This window comes from Cricetulus griseus, chromosome 7 (assembly GCF_003668045.3).
Source record: "Cricetulus griseus strain 17A/GY chromosome 7, alternate assembly CriGri-PICRH-1.0, whole genome shotgun sequence".
Taxonomy (NCBI): Eukaryota; Metazoa; Chordata; class Mammalia; order Rodentia; family Cricetidae; genus Cricetulus; species Cricetulus griseus.
In genome coordinates, this window is record NC_048600.1 from 128,596,242 (window position 1) to 128,611,914 (window position 15,673).

The 15,673-nt window shown below is 50.2% G+C and overlaps 3 protein-coding genes across 3 annotated transcripts in view; 1 reads left to right on the forward strand and 2 right to left on the reverse strand.

Annotated features, from left to right (window-relative positions):
• Itgb4 (integrin subunit beta 4) overlaps positions 1-421 on the forward strand; it is a 29,340-nt gene extending 28,919 nt beyond the window's left edge. Inside the window, exon 38 of the mRNA XM_035448172.1 lies at positions 20-421. Coding sequence (XP_035304063.1) covers positions 20-159 — 140 coding nt within the window. The 3' untranslated portion in view covers positions 160-421. The remainder of the gene's footprint in view (positions 1-19) is intronic.
• A 78-nt stretch (positions 422-499) lies between these two features.
• On the reverse strand, positions 500-4,738 carry Galk1 (galactokinase 1). Its single transcript, XM_027425656.1, has 8 exons — positions 4,525-4,738; positions 3,029-3,218; positions 2,562-2,681; positions 2,245-2,380; positions 1,936-2,117; positions 1,085-1,235; positions 838-1,000; positions 500-751 (listed from the first exon to the last, which is right to left on the reverse strand). The coding sequence occupies exons 1-8, from the start codon at positions 4,687-4,689 to the stop codon at positions 680-682; spliced, it is 1,179 nt and encodes a 392-aa protein (XP_027281457.1). The 5' UTR covers positions 4,690-4,738; the 3' UTR covers positions 500-679.
• A 7,593-nt stretch (positions 4,739-12,331) lies between these two features.
• On the reverse strand, positions 12,332-14,610 carry LOC100757430 (histone H3.3A). The gene is made up of 4 exons (XM_027425650.2): positions 14,457-14,610; positions 13,963-14,100; positions 13,687-13,840; positions 12,332-13,571 (listed from the first exon to the last, which is right to left on the reverse strand). The coding sequence occupies exons 2-4, from the start codon at positions 14,088-14,090 to the stop codon at positions 13,443-13,445; spliced, it is 411 nt and encodes a 136-aa protein (XP_027281451.1). The 5' UTR covers positions 14,091-14,100; positions 14,457-14,610; the 3' UTR covers positions 12,332-13,442.
• Between the last annotated feature and the right edge of the window lie 1,063 nt (positions 14,611-15,673).

Here is a 15,673-nt window from a genome sequence, read left to right on the forward strand (position 1 = left end):
CTGATTTCTTCCCTTGCAGACGGACTAACCCTGGGATCCCAGCGCCTCGAAGCAGGGGGCTCCCTCACCCGGCACGTCACCCAAGAATTTGTGAGCCGGACACTGACCGCCAGTGGATCTCTCAGCACTCACATGGACCAACAGTTCTTCCAAACCTGAAACCCCCAGGAACCCGGGCCCCTCCTTGCCTTCTCTCCCTAGCTCCTTCTTCCTCTGCTGCTCCACCCACCTTCATGCTGACCACAGAGCCAGCCCCTCTAGCGAGAGAGCAGGGGTAGGTGCCCTCTGGGAAGCATGGAGCAGGTACAAGGCCTGACTGCATCCCGCCCTGGGTCCAAACCCACATGTAACCAAAGAACTGGAGGCGGCTCAAAGACCCAGCCTTTGTTCTGCACTTAATAAAAGACTTTGCTACTGCTTAGCTGCCCTGTTTGTCCTTCTTCATAGGCCAGAAAGGTGTCGGCCTGCAATAGAACAATTATTCTCGAAATGCCCAGCCTTTGACCCGAGTGTGTACCCACCTCCAGAGGCAGGTGGCCCCAGAGGCTACCGCCGTCCACAGAGACAGGCACAAGTTTATTAAGCACCCAGCTGTAGAATGAGGATGCCAGAGGCAGACCGCAGCGTACACCTGCTGCCTCCGCCCTACGTCTGTGTGTCCATCAGGCGCAGGAACGCCTCACAGGCTCAGCACCTGGGCTCCGTCGGCAGCTTGAGAGAGGTAGAAGGTGGCTGTGCCACTGTACTGCTCCTGGGGGAGAACCGGGACTGAGAAACAGGTGACCTGGGTGCCCCGCCCTCCTGCCCTCCTGCCCTCCTGCTCTGGTGACCACCTACCTGTATGTGATCCATGGCGAGGGAAGCAGCAGAGGCCTCCAGCAACGTTACTGTGCAGCCACCAAAGCCACCACCTGTCATGCGACTGCCATAGACTCCAGGCACCGAGAGAGCAGCCTCAACCAATTGGTCCAGCTCAGGGCAACTTACCTCAAAGTCATCCCTGCAAAGGGTATAGGAGTGAGAGGGACATAGACCTGGGACCCGCCTATGCCCCCAAAGCACAAGACATCCAGTAGGGCCTCACCTGAGTGAGTAATGACTCTCCACCATGAGACGCCCAAAGGCCCTATAGTCTCCACGGCTCAGAGCAGCCGCTGCCTGGGCTGTTCGCCGGATCTCGCCTACCACGTGCCGGGCCCGCCGGAAGCCTTCCTTGCTTATCAGCTCCCTGCCCGCTGAGAAGGAACAGGGTTTAGCAGCCCCGATTTATGCTACCTGGTAGCTCAGGTATGGGAAACCTGGTAGGCAGTGGCCAACCACTTAGTGGACAGCTGCTTACTGAACCGTCCTTGGTAATGGGTTTCATTATCCCAGGCCCAGTTCTAAAGGGCCCTCCTCATCTCAGAGCTCTCTTTCTCACTGTAAAATGGGACAACTACATCTATCCATCACTTTGAGATGCACAGAAAACTACAGGAAATTGCATGCTGGGCTCACCACAGGGAGCCAGTATAGAGAGCTCAATACTGTGAGCCCGTTAACTTTCAGGGCTTTCAAGATGAATAGGGCAAAGTGCAGGCTTTGAGATCTTTCTCTACATAGCCTTAGCTGTCCTAGAACTCACTATGTAGTCCAGGCTGGTCTCAAACTCAGAGATCCAGCTGCCTCAGCCTCCTGACTGCTGGGAGTAAAGGTGTGCACCACTACGCTTGGTCTGAAAGGACAAGCTTAGCATTTCAAGCAGGGCAGGAACATGGCTCTCTGGCAGAGCACTTGCTTGGCACCTTCAAGGCCCTGGGTTCTAGTCCCATCAATGCCAATTCTTTTGATGAATGGACCTAGGGGTTGAGGGAATGGACAGCAGGCCCTATGGACATCCATCCCAGCAGGGAGCCTGGCCATTTCTAGGACAGAACATGGTAAGCTGGCTCTCACCCTCAAGCTCCTCGAACCGCACCTCTCGAAGGCTCTCCTTGCCCAGAGCCTGGGCCACTTCTTCACACTGGCGCCGCCGAATCGGATACTCACTGGAGCCCAGGGCATGGCGGACATTGGAGTTAGTGATGAGCACAGCCAGCTTGGGGTCTGACAGAGGCACCAGGCTTGTTTCCAGGGACCTGGGGTGAATGGAGTTGGAATGAGGGAGATACTGTAGCCAAGGTTCTGCTTGCAGACAAAACAGAGGACACGCCCCACTTGGGAGCTCCTGGTTACAAGGTGAGGGATACGAGGGGAGCCCCTGACCTGCAGTCAATCAGTAGTGCATGGCCTTTCTGCCCCAGCAGTGCGATGAGCTGATCCATGATGCCACAGGGCACCCCTGCGAAGCTGTGCTCAGCCCGTTGACACACCTGGGCCCGGGCAGCTATGGCTCCCGAGTCTGAGGAACAGGGTGAGGTGGGGAAGCTGGGGTCCAGGGAGGGCACAGGGTGTCGCCACAGCGGGATAGCAGGGCTCTAATGACAGTCAAAGGGACTCCCCACCCTGCCTCCCTAAGCCCAGTCAGGGAAGAGGCTCTGAGCACAAAGGCCTCTGAGAAGGAAGACGGGGCTAAGCCATACCTGGGCAGAGCTGCTGGAGGAAGGTGTAGGTGGCCACTTCCAGAGAAGCTGAGCTGGAAAGCCCACCCCCCAGGGGCACTGAGCTGACCACCACTGCACTGAAGCCAGGGAGGGGAGCAGCTGAGGGAAAGAACAGTGCTGGTGAGATGAGATTCGGGGACTGTGGGCAGAGGCAGGACATATGTCTCACCAACCTGCCAACTCAAGAAGCCCACCCACCCTTCCGAGGCTACCCTCTGAGTTTGCTGGGGTAATCTTCCTCCTTGTCTTCCTGATCTGGGGTTCTGGGGACCAGCAAGCTGACAGCTGAATTCTGGCTCCTCTAATCATATAAATGAAACACAGGGCAAGTTCCAGAGCTTCCAGGGCCTCGGATCCCTTATCTGTACAATGGGATACCTCCACCCTGGATGAATGGACTTCATAGTGGGGAAATGGCATTCCCAGTAGCAGCCTGGGTCTCATACCTGGGTAGTGTTGAATCACTCCCTTGACATAATTGGCCCATTGTGGGGTTCCAGGCTCCAAGGACCGCAGGGCTGTGGGCAGTGGGAATTGCAGTCGCTGGGGCTCATCTGCATTCTTGGAGGTGGTGAGAAGAGAAACAAGCCCATCTGTCCGGGGGCTGCCAACCAGCACGGTCACAAGCTCCAGAGCCTAAGAGAGAGGGTGTGTCATCTATGTCAGCTGACAGAATAAGGACATCCAGGGCCACAACATAACTACAACATTTATTTTTGGTTTTTGTTTGCTACTTTTTATGGTGGGTTTTTTTTTTTGTTTGTTTGTTTGTTTTTCTAGACAGGGTTTCTCTGTGTAGCCCTGGCTTTGCTGGAATTCACTCTGTAGACCAGGCTGGCCTCGAACCCACGAAGATCTGCCTGCCTCTGCCTCCAGAGTGCTGGGACTAGTAAACGTGAGCTGTCACTCCCAGCCCACAAACCGTGAGTACACTGAGGGGAAGGCTTGTGGATGGGTGGAACACCCCACTGCAGGTAGGAAACTCGTCTTTGAGGTTCCAGAACTTGCCTGGGTCTCCCCAGGGTGACTCAAAACTCAAGGTTCTGTTGGCTGGCCTTGGGGAAACAGGATCAGCTTGAAGGGAATGAGGTGAGGCTCAAGAAAGATCTTCAGTATAGAGCAGGCCATGGGGCTGAGAGTCCAGCCTCCTTGGTCTTCAGGGCGGGGCCAGCTGCAGCCAGAGCTCAAATCTGAACTCTGCCCGGAGCACTGCTCCCAGCTGAGGGCCAAAGGGGACAGATAGCGCGTATCTCAACTATCTTAGACAAAAACAGGGCCAGAGAGGCTCCAGGCTTCCCATCTGGAGCCAGCTCATTCAGGAGCTACACAAGGGAGCAGACAGAGACCCAGGCTGAACCCCTGTAAGGAATCACTCACTTCACATACCAAGAACCAGCTGTGTGACTTTGAGCACGTCACTACTGTTTCCTCTGTAAATTCATAGGGCCTGCTGGGCAAGGAGGTCTGTGCTGTAGGCCCAACCAAAGTCAGGGAACTGAACAACCTCCTTTTTTTTTTTTTTTTTTTTTTCTTGTTTTGCGGATAGGATCTCACTCTGAAGCCCGGACTGGCTTTTGAACTCGCCATTCTCCTGCCTCAGCTTCCTGGGTACTGGGATTATTAGGCCATCATGCCTAATAAACTCCTATATTGCTACTTTGGTCCTCACATTTTTGAGAGCCACATACTTCCAATTTGAGGGCGATGATTAACAGTCCCCAGAGGGCGGGCTGGAGTGAGAAGACAAACACACCCCTCCCAGCTTCGGCTTCCTGTCTTCACACGTGGACAACTGCACGTCCCGGGGTCGCTCACGTGTGCTGGACCCCCTCACTCCGCCTTCCACCGGGAGAGCGCTCGCCCTCCCGCTCCTCCTAAGCTAGCCCTTTCCCTACCGCAGGCTGGCCCACTGCACCCTAGGCTCCCCGATGCGGCCCCTCACCATGGGCAGCACCAGGCCCTGGTTGTAGTCCGTGTGCTCCCCGATGAGGTTGACGCGGCCCGGCGCGGACACGGCCAGCTCCGGCTCAGCTCCGAACTCCTCCAGGAAGGCCCGCCGGGCCTCGGCCAGCAGCTCCTCAACCTTAGGCGGTCTCCAAGCAGCCATGACGCTCGTCTGCAGCGGGGTGTACCGCCCCGCGGGATGCTGGGGGCGGAGCCACGTGGCGCGGACTCACATTCCTGAACGACGCGATGCCCCGCCCCCTCCGCGACGGCCCCGCCCACCCCACCTGCGGAACCGGGTTGAAGCTCAGCTGTCCAGCGCCTGCAGGCTCAGGCAGCTGACAGCCAGAGGAAGAGACCCAGGTGAAATTCTGTATCCTGGGGGCGTCTTCTCAGGACTTTGGGGGCTCCCACTTGAGTGGCAGTTAACGCGAATGGAGATCTTAGCTGTCCATCCCTGAACCTGGAGCCTCTTAATGCGCTCCCCAAGGCCACCAACCCCCCTCCCCCCAGCACAGTCAGGGCAATGGAGCTGGCAACAGGAACACCTGAGTGTCCTAAAAGGATCTGCCTCTGAGGTCGTCAGAGCGAATAGTTATGCAAAGTCGTCAGTCCCTGACCATGCGTCTCTAACAGGATAAACAAAAGACAGCCAAGCTTGAAAGTGACCAGAGAAGGCACCTTTTCCAGGCTCTTTTTCTGGCTCCTATAGATGGAGAACTGAAGGAGGATGCCAGTGGCCAGAAGCAAGTCCAGGCCCTCTTCAAAGGCCCAACGGCTATTGCAAAATTAGGCTATTTTGTTGGTTCCTAGCAAGGTCTTCCTCCATGAGAGCAGACAGGACCATCTGTCTCCATTCTGGCCCAGATCTTTGCCTGGATGCCTGTCTACACATGCTCACCTTCTGTGAAATCTTGTAACGGAAGGACTGAAATATAAGGAAAGTAGCCCGTCTGGGATTGCAGAGGGAGCATGGTGGAGAACTGTGACCCCCATGCAGCTAGGAGTCAGCTCGGAAGTCTGTCCACAGATTGCACAATTGCTTTCAAAACGAAGCTTAGGGGCTTGGCGAGTAGGTCAGTGGTGAAGCCTGTACTTGATCATGCTCAAGACCCCGGGGACAACCCCCAACACCACATTTTCAAAAACAGCAGCTAGAAGAAAAGGCAGGGCTGGCTAAGGCTTTGTGACCTTGACGGAGGGGAATGTGGCTCAGCGGTAGAAATACACATTCAAAGAAACAAATTGCCACAACCCTGCTTCTGCTTCCTGAGTGCTGGAAATACAAGCCTGTGCCACTGCATCCTGCTTTCTTTCTTTTTTTCTTTTTTGGTTTTTTGAGACAGGGTTTCTCTGTGGCTTTGGAGGCTGTCCTGGAATTAGCTCTTGTAGACTAGGCTGGTCTCGAAATCACAGAGATCCGCCTGCCTCTGCCTCCCGAGTGCTGGGATTAAAGGCATGCACAAATATTTTTTTCCAAAAACAGTATTTTCCAAGCCAGGCATGGTGGGTGGTACATGTAAAATCTTAGTAGACTCAGGCAAAAGCAGTTCCTGTTTGGAACCAGTGTGGGCTACATAGCAAGATCCTGTCTACAAAGCTAACAAATAAATAGGTTGTGTTATCAAAAGACATGTAAATTAAGAAAGCAGGATGCACTTAAGCCGGGCTTTGGTGGCACACGCCTTTAATCCCAGCACTCGGGAGGCAGAGGCAGGCGGATCTCTGTGATTTCGAGACCAGCCTGGTCTACAAGAGCTAGTTCCAGGACAGCTTCCAAAGCCACAGAGAAACCCTGTCTCAAAAAACCAAAAAAGAAAAAAAGAAAAGAAAGAAAGAAAGAAAGAAAGAAAGAAAGAAAGAAAGAAAGAAAGCAGGATGCAGTGGCACAGGCTTGTATTTCCAGCACTCAGGAGGCAGAAGCAGGGTTGTGGCAAGTTCAAGACCTGTTTGGTCTACACATGGCTATATAGTCAGACCCTGTATCAAGTGTGGGGGGAGGAGGGGGTCTACCAATAAGTAATAAATAAATGCCTGTAATCCTAGCTCCTGAGACTGAGGCAAGATGATAGTGAATTCTAGCCAGGTGTGGTGGTACTGGTCTTTAACCTCCAGAACCCAGAAGTCAGAGACAGGCTGGAGTTCCAGGTTAGCTTATACTCCGTAAGACCCTGTCTCAAAAACAATCAAAACACAATAATGTGCACACACTGCACACACACACACACACACACACACACACACGCACACATGCAAAATCAACCACTGGGGCTGGAGCTATGGCTCAGAGTTTCAGAGCACTGACTTCCAGGAGTCTCCTAGCAACCACATGGGAGGTAGCTCATCATCTATGAGATCTAGCGCCCTCTTCTGGCGTGCAGGAATATATACAGACGGAATACTGTATACATAATAAATATTAAAAAAAAAAACAAACTCAATTGCTAGCTGGGCGTTGGTGGCACAAACTTTTAATCTAATCCCAGCACTCCGGAGGCAGAGGCAGGTGGATCTCTGTAGTTCGAGGCCAACCTGGTCTACAGAGCAAATGCTTGGACAGGCTCCAAAGCCATACAGAGAAACTCGGTCTCTGAAAAAAAAATTTTTTTTATATATATAAATTTCTTTTGACAAGTGGGACGGATTTTTTGAGGGGGTAGGGTTGTTGTTGTTTTCGAGACAGAGTTTCTCTGTATAACAGCCCTAGCTGTCCTGGAACTCTCTATAGACCAGGCTGGCCTCAAACTCACAGAGATCTGCCTGCCTCTGCTTCCCCGGTGCTAGGAGATTAAAGGCATGAGCCACCACCACCACTGGTCAACAAGTGTAGTTTTTGAGTACACTTCAACAAAGCATTTTTTGCATAACCAAAAACCCAATAAATCATGAGTGGCCTTTGGAGGGGCTGAAATAACAGTCATGTGTGCCCAGGAGCCATGTGTGCCCAGCAGGCAGCGCCCTGCTGTGATGGAGCTGTATGCTGAAGTGCCTGTCTGTGTACACTCTCTGATGAGCTCAGCCTGAAATCTAACAGTCCACATACCTGTTCAGATGAGCTTGGGTAAGAGTCAACCTCCCTGAACCCCAGTTGCTCATTCCTGCGACACGGATGGTGTTTGTTCTCTGGGATCTTTATGTCTAAAGCACTCACATTCATTGCACCTGATACTTAGAAGCACAGAATAAATGTTTGCTCTCCTTATCAGGCTTTCATTAATTCGACAGGCATTATCGGACTCTCCTTCGTGCAACTGGCCAGAAAGATAAAAAGTTCCCACCATCTGGTTGAGAGGCAGACAACCTCAAATCTGACAAATCTCCTCTAATTGAGATAAATGTTATGCTTACATTGAGGTGTGGGTTGAGATCATAATGTATAAACCAGGCTGTCCTTGAGATTTTTTTTTTATTTATTTAACAGAGTTACAACAGTGAGACTGTGTCTCAAAAACATTTTTTTTTTAAGTCATGTGTGATGGCAGACAGCCTGAATTTGACACTCAGGAGGCAGAGGCAGGTGGATCTTTGTGACAACCAAGGCCAGTTCAAGGTAAGATCTATGTCATCCTGGCAAACATGAAATTCACTATGTAGACAGACTAGCCTTGAGCCCATAGACATCCACCTGCCTCTGTCTCCCTAGTGCTGGGATTCAACACAATGCCTGTTTTTTTGTTTTGTTTTGTTTTGTTTGTTTTTGTTGTTGTTTTTGGTTTAGTTTTTCCAGACAGTTTCTCTGTGTAGCCCTGACTGTCCTGAAACTTTCTCTGTAGACCAGACTGGCCTTAAACTCTCAGAGATCCACCTGCCTCTTCCTCCCAAGTGTTGGGATTAAAGGCATGCACCACCACAGCCAGGCTTCACTTTGCTTTTGAATGTAAAGATGTGATATTTTAGCTTTCTACTATGGCTGCATGCCTCCCCTGCAATTATGGAATCTCTCTCTCTCTCTCTGGAATTGTAAGCCAAAATAAACTCTTCCGTGAGTTGCTTGTCATTATGGTGTCTATCTCAGCAACAGAAGGGAAACTTGAAGGTGCTGGCTGGAGCAGAGCTTGTGAGAATGAGAGGGAGGAGAATTCTGAGCCCTTTTGACCCCACACCCACGCTTTTACTGCCACCTTTCTTTGTGGTGAAACTATGATCACTGGCACTGGACATGGGTGATACAAACTTGTAATCCTAGCACTCAGGATGCTGAGGCAGGAAGATCACCAGATTCTGTATTAAATAACAAGACTCTGGTGAGTGGTTGGATGCAGAGGTAGGCAGGTCTCTGTGAGGTAGCCTCGTCTGTCTACAGAGGATGTTTCAGGACTGCCAGAGCTACAGACAAAACGAAACAAAACTAAAACAAAAACCAAGACTCTGACACACCTTTAATCCCGGTAATACCAGGCAGTTTATGGCCAGCCTGGGCTACATAGTGAGTTTCCAGGCTAAACAAGTCTACGTAGAGGGACCCTGCTCCCTTTTTTAAATTGTCCAGTTATAGGAACTCTGTTCAGTAGGGAGTCTGCTTTGACCTTTGACTTTCCCTCCCATCTCCTTGCCAGATGTCACAGTACTGGAGAAAGATGGCACCTTTGCACTGCTAGCCAAGAAACTGTCAGCAGCACAGCTACTGAGGACAGGTACTCAAAAAATGCCTCCCAAGACAGAGCTAAACACTCATCTTGTGAGCTTACCGCTTTAAAAGATTTTTAAATTATTTTAGAATCACATATGGGGTGGGCAGCTACTTCCGGGTGTATGCATGTGAGTGTTGGATCCCCTGGAGCTGGAGTTAGATCATTGTCAAAAGCCTGGTGTGGGTGCTGGAAACGCGGCCATCTCTCCAACCCCCTGGGCCTTTCTTGTTTCATCAGGAAGTTCTGTATGCTTAGCCTAGCTCTGGCTTCTTCCGTGCAGGCTCAGCCTGGCCTCCCCAGATTGGACTTGGGTACTTATCTCCCAAATGCATGTCTCCGATAGTTAGCTCTGTTGAGAGCTCACCGTCTTACCCATTCTGGGAGAGTCTTGTTCCCTTGTTCCTGGTAAGTTCTCTTTGTTCTTATGTGATAGGTGTAATAAACGTCCCAACAGTACTGGTGATACAGATTCAAGTTGGCACAGACTGAAGGGCTGAGAGTCAGCAAGACAGCACCTACAGGGTAGAGCTAGTCTGAGTTCTAATTGGTCGTTGCATCAGACTTCTCTGATTAAATATTTTCACAGTTGTCCCCTGTACTTACCATGTCCAAGTTTGCACAGGCTGTTTCATTAAATCCTTGAAAGCCCATTGGACAGAAATTTCATTTTACAGAGAAAGAAAAATGAGAAGGGGGCTTTGAACTTGAGTCATGAGCCCAAGCCTACCCTCTCTGCCACCCTTCTGTTCCCATGAGGACTGCAGGCTGCCACCACTTTTAGTCTGACAATAAAATGGCCAAGCCGAAGCTTTGTCTCTTCAGTGAACAAGAGGCCTGTGCTCGCGGGAGCATTCTGCATTTGGGAGAGACATCAGTAAGCTAAGCTCTGTAAGTCAGGCTGGTTCTTTACCATTAGAGAGATCTCAGAGCCTGTCTCACGCCCGCTCCCCCCATTGTACCCCTTTTATGATCTGGCCCCTCCAGCCGCTCAGCTTCTCTGAAGCCACCTCCCCTGGCTTCCCCAGCAAGTGGGCATCTGCATGGCCTCCTGGCTTTCTCCGTGGGGAACAGAAGTGAGCCTCAGAGGTCCTCAGAACAGGCGGTGGAAGTGATGCTTTGGAGTTTGTATGAACTGTTAAGACTGGCCACTGCTCTAAGTGTCACAGTGCTTGGATGAGAATGGGACAAGCTGGGACACCTGACATGAAGTTGTGGCTCTACATGGAAAGGTGCTGGTGCTTGGGGAATTTCTAGAGTCAGTTGGAGCCAGCAGGACCTTGCCTGAAGGGGCAGCACCAACTTCTGACACTTCATCCAAGTCGTCCAGGCAGCACTCACCTAGGCTGCAGCTTCCACATTCCTGGACCTACTCTAAGGAGTAAAGGGACCAGACCAACCACTTGGTCCTGAGTGCCCATCAGAACAGCCTCAGCCACTGGGCAGTGGTGGCACACACCTTTAGTCCTAGAACTCGGTGAGTTAGAGACCAGCCTGGTCTACAAGAGCTAGTTCCAGGACAGTCTCCAAAGCCACAGAGAAACCCTGTCTCAGAAAACAAAGCAAAAGCTTGGACACTGTGCAACTTTTCAGCTTCCCTTTCATTTGATCCCAGTCCAAGGATACAGACAGCTTTCTAGAACCAAAAATGACTTGTGCTCAGGCCCTATGTAAGCCAAAGATGCAATTTAAACAGAACCCTCCAGGCTTTCCAGAAGCCAGCATCATGCTACAAGACACAAACTAGATAGCAAACTGGGCTTCTTTCCCAGCCAAGTCCAACACAAAACTTGACTCATTCAGAAACACAAAGTGAACAGAACTGTTCTCATTGTACTGGACCACACCACTACTGCCCTTTCTCATACCATGTTCTTAAGATACCCACTCCACCTTGACTCTCAAAACTATCCAAACTGACTTACAGCCCTAGTTGGGGCAGCCCACACCTTGTGATCCTAGCACTTCGGCAGGACAGGATTCTAGTCTGGGCTACACTTAAGCAAGGCAACAATTTTTTTTCCTGAGAGGGTTCTCTATAGCTTTGGAGGATGTCCTGGAACTCTGTAGACCAGGCTGGCCTCAAACTCAAGAGATCCAACTGCCTCTGCCTCCTGAGTGCTGGGATTAAAGGCGTGCACCACCTTTACCAGGCTTGCACTAATTTCTTTGGCTACTGTAGCTTCACTTGAATGCTTTTGCTGGTGAGACTCAGGTCCACATCTTGCCAACACTCTCAGACTAAGGCTCACAAGTATTCCTCCCTAGTTGAAAAGGTGGCTTTATTGACTCTCCACAGACATGAGAAGCAGGACACTAGTAACTGGAAAGGGGCTGAACGAGAATGGTGGCAGGGCATGATGGGGTGGGCTTTTGATCCCAGCAGCATTTGGGGGGCAGAGGCAGGCAGATCTGAGTTGGAGGCCAGGCTGGTCAATATACAGCTATTTCCAGGACAGGGCTACAGAGAAACTGTCTCCAAAACCCAACCAATGAACGAGTAATCAGAGGTAGAATTATATTCAGGTATACAATTGTAAAAAAAAAAAATACATGGGGGACTGGAGAGATGGCTCAGAGGTTAAGAGCACCGACTGTTCTTCCTGAGGTCCTGAGTTCAATTCCCAGCAACCACATGGTGGCTCACAACCATCTGTAATGAGATCTGGTGCCCTCTTCTGATGTGCAGATATATATGGAAGCAGAATGTTGTATACATAATAAATAAAATCTTAAAAAAATAAAATAAAAAAGGCATTCATACAAAAGAGCAGTTTTTAAAAAAAAAAAAAAAATACATGGGCAATTGTGGCTCATACCTTCAGACCCATGTCTTCCTGCATCCCACACAAATGCTCTACTGCTAAGTCTTATCTCCAGTTCTCCTGTGTTTTTATGGAGTACTGGCCCATTTACAGGACTTTTGTACTTCTAATTTCCTTTATCCACCAAGAAAAAAACTGAAATTAAAAATATAAACCAGGTGGTGATAGTGAACGCCTTTAGTCCCAACTCCGGAGGCAAAGGCAGGAGGATCCAAGTTCAAGGCCAGCCTAGATCACTGAACAAGTTCCAGGAAGCCTCCAAGGCTACAGTGAAACCCTGTCTCAAAAACAAAAAAAAATCTAAATACATGTATTAAAAGCTTTATGTATTCAATTTAGGTTTGACACTTCGTTGAATAAACAAGTTTATTTGTAAATTTAGTCAACATACATAATTGACCTAGAAACTTCAATAGGATACTTTTAAAAACCACTTGAAGGCCATCTCTATAAAAGGGATTTTCCCAGGACAGTAACCAGGTGTAACCTAACCCATCTTCATTGGCAGAGGTGCAGTAGCTGAAGCTGTACTCCCACCCCCATGTTTAGACTCCACAAGGAAAAAACAAACCTTGTACTGTTTTTCCCCTTGAATATTAAAAAAGAAACAAACTGAACTCAATCTAGGCATAAGACCAAACAACACAATGAAAAACTGCACTAACTAGATCAGTAACAGGTGATGCTGGTGTGAATAACTTGTTATTTTACTCTAGAGCCCTTATAAATAAAATCCCCGTTAGTGTATGTGTCATCAGCTAGAGGGTTAACATGTGGTAGAATGAGGACTTCTGCAAGGTTTCATACATACGCATAGCATTTTTCTACGTTGTTAAACAAATGCAGTCCCGTCAAGAAGCACCAACTGGACTAAATTACACACACCTTAATGACAAGACGCCCCACCACTTGTGAATGTAAAACATTTAATTTAAAAATGTTCAACACTACAATATATAAAATAGCTATTATAAATGCACATAGTGTATTCTATAGCTGCCAGGTTTACGTTCTTGTTTTTTCTTTTTTTTAGGAAACTGTTACACTGTGGTTAAAACTTGTATCTTCAACCTTTGAAAAAGCCCACATTCTATCACAGTGATGTATGGTTAAACACTTGGATCAAGTCATAACCAGTTTTATTGCAAAAGGACCCTGTACATTTATCAATTCTAGTACCTTAATAGCTACCCAACAAGTCATTAACATACAGAAACATGCATCTTGAGAAGCAAGTACTATCACCCATCCCTTCTGCATATCAGCAACTTGTCACTCCTGAGCCACAGTGCTCACGTCACTGAGGTCTGCACAGTCACTCTTCCCATTCATCCTGAGTGAAAGATGGAATGACTTAAGTACAAATGCAACATATTATAAACAATTTCTTACAAAAAAAGTCACAAATTAAACCAAAGTATTTTACAGAATTTACTACAAAATGCCATAAAAACCGCCTTGACTTAAGCTCTCTCCCCCCGTATCCGGCGAGCCAACTGGATGTCTTTGGGCATGATGGTGACTCTCTTGGCATGGATGGCACACAGATTGGTGTCTTCAAACAACCCCACCAGGTACGCTTCACTGGCCTCCTGTTAAGGTAAGAGCCACAGCATTAACCCCCTTACTGCAGAAACCAAGCCGCCGCTGCCGCTGCCACCGCCCCCCCCCCCACCGTGCCACCAAGCCTTTGTCTCTTTTCTTTACCTGAAGGGCACCAATGGCTGCACTCTGAAACCTCAAGTCCGTTTTGAAATCCTGGGCGATCTCCCTCACCAACCTCTGGAAAGGCAGCTTCCGGATGAGCAGCTCAGTCGACTTCTGGTAGCGACGGATCTCTCTTAGAGCCACGGTCCCGGGCCTGCGGGCGTCAGAGAAAGGAGGGCGTCAGAGCACACGGGCGAGCGGAGCGGCGGTGCTCGCTCCGGCTGCTGCGGGCGGGCGGGCGGGCGGCCAAGCCATTGTTCCCCGCTCTCTGCCTACCTGTAGCGGTGAGGTTTCTTCACCCCGCCGGTAGAGGGCGCGCTTTTCCTGGCTGCCTTGGTGGCCAGCTGTTTGCGGGGGGCTTTCCCACCCGTGGACTTCCTAGCGGTCTGCTTGGTTCGGGCCATTTTTTTTCACCTGCGAGACGGACAGACAGCGCTCAGGCCCGGGCCCGGCCCCCGGCCCCCGCTCGCCCGCCCGCCCTCGCGGCTGCTAGCAGATGCGGCCGCGCCGCCGCCGCCGCGCCTCCTCCCCCTCCCCTAATGACTCAGGCTGCGCCGAGCGCGGCCTCCCCCGGGAGGGGGAGCGGGAGGAGCCACCTCCCGCTCCACGGGGCCCGGGAACACCGCGTCGGGACCGTGAGTCGACTTCGCTGTCACAGCCCACTTCCCGGCTGGCCCGCCGAGCCGGCCCGGGCGACCGGGCTCCGGCTGCCCACGACCGCCGCGGCCCCCACAGCCGCCCGCCGAGCCCTCCGCGCCGCCGCCACTCACCCAAAGCCGAAGTCTGAGGCCCTTGCTGGGACCGCCGCGCCGCTGTTAGCGCTCGAACAACAGCCGCAATCGCCGAGTGGAACGGAAGATCTTCCTCCAACGAACGACCAAACCGCTCTGCGCTCCAAGCCCCCCGACGCCTCCATTTTTATATAGACGCTTCACGCTGCGTCACTGCGTCACAGAACCCTCATTTGCATACACCAACGACTTTTTCGATTGGCGGGAGCTTTCGCCGACGCGCTGACATCTCCCGACACAAAGGCCGTACTTCGGGCCCGCTTCCTGATTGGCGGGGGTTTAGGCCGCTGATTGGCTGTTAAAGTTGCTTCGTGATTGGATGGATGCAAAGGGGAATGGACGAATCAGAGTTTAGCACCAAGCCGCTCTTCTGATTGGATAAAATGGAGCTATGTTTGGATCCTTCTCTTGGTTCCAAAGCTCCACAATAGAAAGTCAATGCAAATGAATTGCGCTGGTCTCTCAGAATTAAAAGCAAGTCGGGCCGGCAGGAGCCTAAGACTGTTTGCATCAAAAGAACACTTTAGAGAGATTTTGCAAAAATATATGATAATAATTATTCCAATGTAGAATAAAATGTCCTGAATTATTTACTTTTTTGCTAGATTTTGATCCTTGAGTACAGTGTGAGAAATTATTTCAGTAAATCATGTTACAGTGTACAGTGTTTTGGGTACCATGCATACCTATTTTAAACGAAAAAGCAATTGTTTGGTGGGGAAAGGTAATAGATACAAGGAATCAAAATTCAAAAAATTATTTCAGAGTTGGGCGGTGAGCCACACCTTTAATCTCAGCGCTTCGGAGACTCAGAGGCAAGCTGATCTCTGCGTTTGAGGCCAGTTTGAAGTCAGCTAGGCTGTGCCCTTGTGTAATACTTGTACTTGATAATTATTGCTTCTGACAAAAACCTGACAGATTTGTAGACACAATAATATTTGTAGCTTTTTGTTTTGTTTTGTTTTGAAACAGGGCTTCTCTGCATAGCCCTGGTTGTTCTGGAACTCGCTCTGTAGACCAGGCTGGCCTCAAACTCAGGTATCCACCTGTCTCTGCCTCCTGAATGCTGGGATTAAAGCTGTTGCCACAATACCTGGCTAGAGTTATTTTATGTATATGAATGTTTTGCTGTTGCCCACATAAGTCAGAATAGGGAATTGGATTTATGGATGGTTGTTAGCCACCATGTGAGTGCT